The 5,153-nt window shown below is 43.4% G+C and overlaps 2 protein-coding genes across 2 annotated transcripts; both read left to right on the forward strand.

Annotated features, from left to right (window-relative positions):
• Positions 1-33: 33 nt before the first annotated feature.
• Positions 34-3,288, forward strand: Tsp_12140 (putative integrase core domain protein). The gene is made up of 6 exons (XM_003368062.1): positions 34-424; positions 452-1,682; positions 1,705-1,873; positions 2,155-2,345; positions 2,430-2,790; positions 2,821-3,288. Exons 1-6 carry the CDS (start codon positions 34-36, stop codon positions 3,286-3,288), a joined length of 2,811 nt encoding a protein of 936 aa, XP_003368110.1.
• Positions 3,289-3,309: 21 nt separating this feature from the next.
• On the forward strand, positions 3,310-3,984 carry Tsp_12141 (conserved hypothetical protein). Its single transcript, XM_003368063.1, has one exon. The coding sequence runs from the start codon at positions 3,310-3,312 to the stop codon at positions 3,982-3,984; it is 675 nt and encodes a 224-aa protein (XP_003368111.1).
• The last annotated feature ends 1,169 nt before the right edge of the window (positions 3,985-5,153 follow it).

Below are 5,153 nucleotides of genomic sequence, written 5' to 3' on the forward strand. Positions count from 1 at the left end.
ATTCGGATTCACTGAAGGATTCACTCGAATTTGATGCGATGTTGTCTCTTAGCGTCGTTAACACCTAATGCTTTTGAGGAGTTACGACTATCGTGTCTTCCAACGACACCGTATGACTTCACGTATGAGGAATGTGTGGCGAAGATGAAGGAGCTGTACGGACGACGCGTAATTTTGATGCGTGAAAGAGCGAACTTCTTCCGCATCACGCAGTCAAATCATCAAACCCCCAAGCAGTTTGCTAATTGTTTACGCGAGGCCGCAGGCCACTGCAACTTCGAGTCGTTCAACACGGAAGCAGCATTAGTGCTCCAATTCATCAATGGCATGAAAAATGAAGAAATAAAGCTAAGGTTATTAGCCAAGGAAAACATCAAGCTAGATGAAGCACTGAGCTTTCTAGAAATGTACGAAGAAATTCATGGTTTCAGTAGTAGAGTTACTTTTCAAGAGTGTCACGCAGTTAAAGAAACGAAGGGCTTAGAGTCCGGAGTCGTTTCGAATGTCTGTCACTGCTGTGGAGAAGCAGGACATTTTGCAAAGAAATGCAAGTTCCAACGCTCTAAGTGCTTCAAATGTGGGAAGCAAGGCCATCTGGCAAAAGTGTGTAAGCACCCTCAGAAACTGGGAAAGTCTCAGAAACAGCGACCCCAGAACAGCTGGAAAGACCACAAGTTATATGCTGATGGTATCTATGCCGTTAAGGAACGCGCACACAGTTTTGAAGTCACCGTTAAAATCAACGGTAAGTCAACTCGAATGGAGCTGGACACTGGAGCCGCAGTTACCATCATGACGCCGGAATGCTGGAAGAGCATAGGCAGCCTGAAACTAAAAAGGGCAACAGTGATGTTGCGTAGTTTCACGGGGCACGAGGTGAACCTAAAAGGGGAGACGATGGTGACAGTGGAAGGTGACACAGGTACGAGAAAGCTAGTGTTGCGAGTGGCCAAAAACGGAGCGACCAATGTGATGGGTCAGGATTGGATCAACGCACTCAGAGCAAAAGAAACTCTTCGCTCCCTCCTTACAAATAAGAAGGAAGTGAATGCAGTTGAGTCACGTACGCAAAATGATGTGTGCACTGAATTTCCAGAAGTGTTTGAGGATGGCCTTGGGCATTGTACAAAGGTAAAGGCACACGTGGAGCTGAAGGATGGAGTTGTGCCAGTATTTCGAAAACCTTTTCCATTGGCATTCGCAATGCAGGATGCCGTGGGAAAAGAGTTAGAGCGATATGTTGACATGGGTGTGCTGACCCCAATTGACAGATCAGCTTGGGCTGCACCCATCGTCACGGTAAAAAAACCGAATGGTAAGATTCGTATATGCGCTGATTTCTCCACAGGACTAAATGATCGACTCATGGTTGACTCATACCCAATTCCGAGGCCTGATGATCTCTACCAGGCATTGAGAGGTGGGAAAACATTTACCAAATTGGACTTATTAGAAGCGTATATACAAGTTGAGCTGGATGAGGAATCCAAGAAGATTCTGGTTATCAATACACACAAAGGACTGTATTACTACAACAGACTGCCATTCGGTGTGGCTTCGGCACCTGCAATTTTCCAACAGGTAATGGATACAATGTTAGCAGGCATTCCTAACGTTGCAGCGTACTTGGACGATATCATCTTAACGGGGGCAACCGATGATGAATACCGGAGGACGCTGAAGTTAGTTTTGGGCTGATTGAAGGAATTTGGATTGCGGATTCGCAAAGAGAAATGTACCTTCTTCCAAAGAGAAGTCGAGTATCTGGGTCACATTCTCAGTTCGAAGGGTATCAGAGCAGACCCAAAGAAGACGGCAGCTTTTGTTAATATGCCGTTGCCCACGAACATTGCGAAACTGCGGTCTTTTCTCGGTATGTGTAACTACTACACTGAGTTCGTACCCAAATTGACGGAGATGTGTAGCCCTCTAAATCTGTTACTCAGGAAAGACGCGCGATGGAAATGGACAGCAGAGCACACAAGGGCGATGGAAAGAGTAAAGCGGTTGTTGAATTCAGCCCTCCTGCTCACACACTATCACCCAGAGTGGCCCATTGTGCTAGCAGCGGATGCATCAAACGAGGGCATTTGAGCTGTCGTATATCATAGACTCAGAGATGGAACTGTCAAGGTGATCGCTCATGCCTAAAAGACGCTCAATGCTGCTCAAAGGAACTACGGACAAATTGAAAAAAAGGCGCTGGCACTTGTGTACGGAGTGAAGAAGTTCCACAAGTATCTGTGGGGACGACGCTTCACATTATTAACTGATCACAAACCTCTTGTCTCAATATTCGGTTCAAAGAAAGGCGTACCGCAAATGGCTGCATGCCGTTGGACAAGGTGGGCAATTGCGCTAATGAATTATTCGTTTGATATTGAATATCGCAGCACGAAAAATTTTTGTCAAACTGACTGTTTGTCCAGACTTCCCTCGTCAAGCGACGAGTTATTTGAAGCAAATTTTGACCATCGAGAGGCTGAAGATGAATTAACAGTGAAACAATTGATTGTGGAATTGCAGGCGGAGTTACCGGTCACCGCCAGAGTAATTGCTGAAGCAACCGAGAAAGACAGTGTGCTACTTAAGCAAGTGAAACAATTTGTTCTATCGGGCTGGCCTGAGAAATGCCCTAGGGAAGAGCTGCGCAGTTATTTCATTAAACGCACCGAACTGAGCGTATCATATGGATGCCTGTTATGGGGAATAAGGACGGTAATCCTGATGAAATTGCGATCAAGAGTGCTGATGAAACTGCATGAAACACATCCAGGCAGAGAGCGGATGGTATCAATGGCAAGGCAATTTTGTTGGTAGCCAGCGATGAACAAGGACATTGAAATGAAAACGGAGAGTTGCGAAGGATGCGCTACTGCACAAAAGAATCCAGCAAAGGTGGCAGTTAAGCCATGGGAAGTAGCTGACAGGCCATGGAAAAGGATTCATGTTGATTTCGCGGGACCTGTAAACGGAAAAATGTTCATGATTGTGGTGGATGCTCATTCAAAGTGGCCAGAAGTGCTGCACATGCCACATATTACAACAGAGCAGACCATCGAATCATTGAAGACGGTTTTCACGCGGTTTGGGTTCCCAGAAGTCCTCGTTTCAGATAACGGAACGCAGTTTACGGCTACTGAGTTCACAATTTTTTGTGGAGAAAATGGAATTCGTCATGTGACATCAGCGCCGTACCATGCACAGTCGAATGGTCAAGTGGAAAGATTCATTGACACCTTCAATCGAGCATTGAAAAAATCGACAAATGATCGTCGCCCGCAATAGAATCGACTGCGCGAATTTTTGATGACTTTTCGTGTTACACCACATCTGAGTACAAAGTTAACGCCGTCTGAGATGTTTCTGAAAAGACGAATAAGAACTGTATTTGATCTCATGTTTCCAAGGAGAATTGAGAATCTGGAGGAACAGAAGAGGAAAATGGAGAACTCTTCAGGAAACCGTGAAGATCGTCAATTCAAGATCAGTGATACAGTCATGGTTCACGACTACACGCGTGATCGAAAATTGTGGCGGGAAGGAGTAATAGTCGGGCAACAAGGACAGGTGACATGGTTTGTTCAAGTCGGAAGGATGAGATGGAAACGGCATACGAACCAAATGCGTCACAGAAACACAGGGATTGCTGACGGTCTGGAGGAAAAAGATAATGAGATGGGTTCGTTACTGGATGAAGCATTGCCAGCAGGAAATTCACCTGAAAGAAATGCTGCAGCTGATGAAAATGTTCAGGACACCGAAACAACGAACGTTTTCCAAGATCAAACATGCACGCCACATAAGGGAAGTGTGGACAGTCCTAAAGCGACAGTCCACGCAGAAAGCAGTTCGACCACCGTAGAACCAGGCTACAAGGAACATAAACTAGATGATAGCGTCAGCATAAAGCAGGATAAAGTTCGTCAGAAGCCACGTCGATCAAACCGTGTCCGGAAGCCCCCTAATCGACTAAGCATCTGAAGAACTGGGGGAAAGTGTTATGGTATGGTATGGACACCGAACCTGAACATCCACAGTAGGAGGTTAGAAAATTATTGATCGATTGATTGTACTCTTAGTAGCGTGTGTGCGTGAGTGTCTGTTTACGTATTCGCTTGGTAGTGGCTAATAAACGTTATTGTTTTTGTTCTCGTTGTGCATCAGTTTACGGAATAGCCACGGACCCGAGGCTATAACAATTTCATTGCAGGTGGAAAACTTCCACGAGCGCAGAGATTGACGTAGATATTGAAAGTAAAATTGCTTTGATTGGCGAGCCCATCTCTCCCATGGAAATCAAGTTATTTGTTATTTTCAATTTACTAAACCTTGTTAAAATGGAAAAAAATGTTTTTCTCTTCAAAATTTAATATAAAATTTGCAACTTCTTTTAGACCCATGTTGTTCAAGTTGGAGTATTTGAATGTTCATTTTATAATCTCATTTTTTTCAAATTTATATACGATTTGAAAGTGGCTGTGAAAATGAACGCAGATGATAGCAATTATACAGTTGGCGACGTGAACGTGATGAAAGCGAAATTTCTTTAGAATGAAGCGACGATTGAAGATTTGAAAGTTAACAGTTATAATTATCATCTTTACATTGTTGAAAATCGATGTTCGATTTGAAGGATTTCTCAACCTTAGATTTCAGGATAATGAAACTATCAAGCGTTAACAGTCTCTCCTTTTACGTTTGTTCTGATCTATAATTTCTTCTTTATAATATATCATTTGAACAACATCCCATTTTGCTTTGCAACTTTGCATATCATCAGGATCCTGTTCTATGAACAGGTCCATGATTTCTGTAATATTGGTGATGCTGTTCTTGAGGAATTTTGCTGTTACAGTTCTCAAAGGTATAACCTCTTTTGAATCAACGACAGTTGACGTTTATTATCAGTGCACAGCAAGTCATCATTGCTGTAGTACTCGTCGTGAAATAATGAATGGAGCGTAATAAATATATATAACCGATTATGTGAAATCTAACGGAATCCAAAGCAGTTACCGTAAACCATAAATTCGAAATATGCGTACTTGAACGGAAGACTGCAATGAGCTTGGTAGGGATAAATTGTGATCTACCGTTCTAAGCGGTTGATATTTCTCGACATGGATATTATGTGTGGAATTTATCTACAC

The sequence above is a fragment of the Trichinella spiralis genome, assembly GCF_000181795.1.
Source record: "Trichinella spiralis strain ISS 195 chromosome Unknown Scfld3181, whole genome shotgun sequence".
NCBI lineage: Eukaryota > Metazoa > Nematoda > Enoplea > Trichinellida > Trichinellidae > Trichinella > Trichinella spiralis.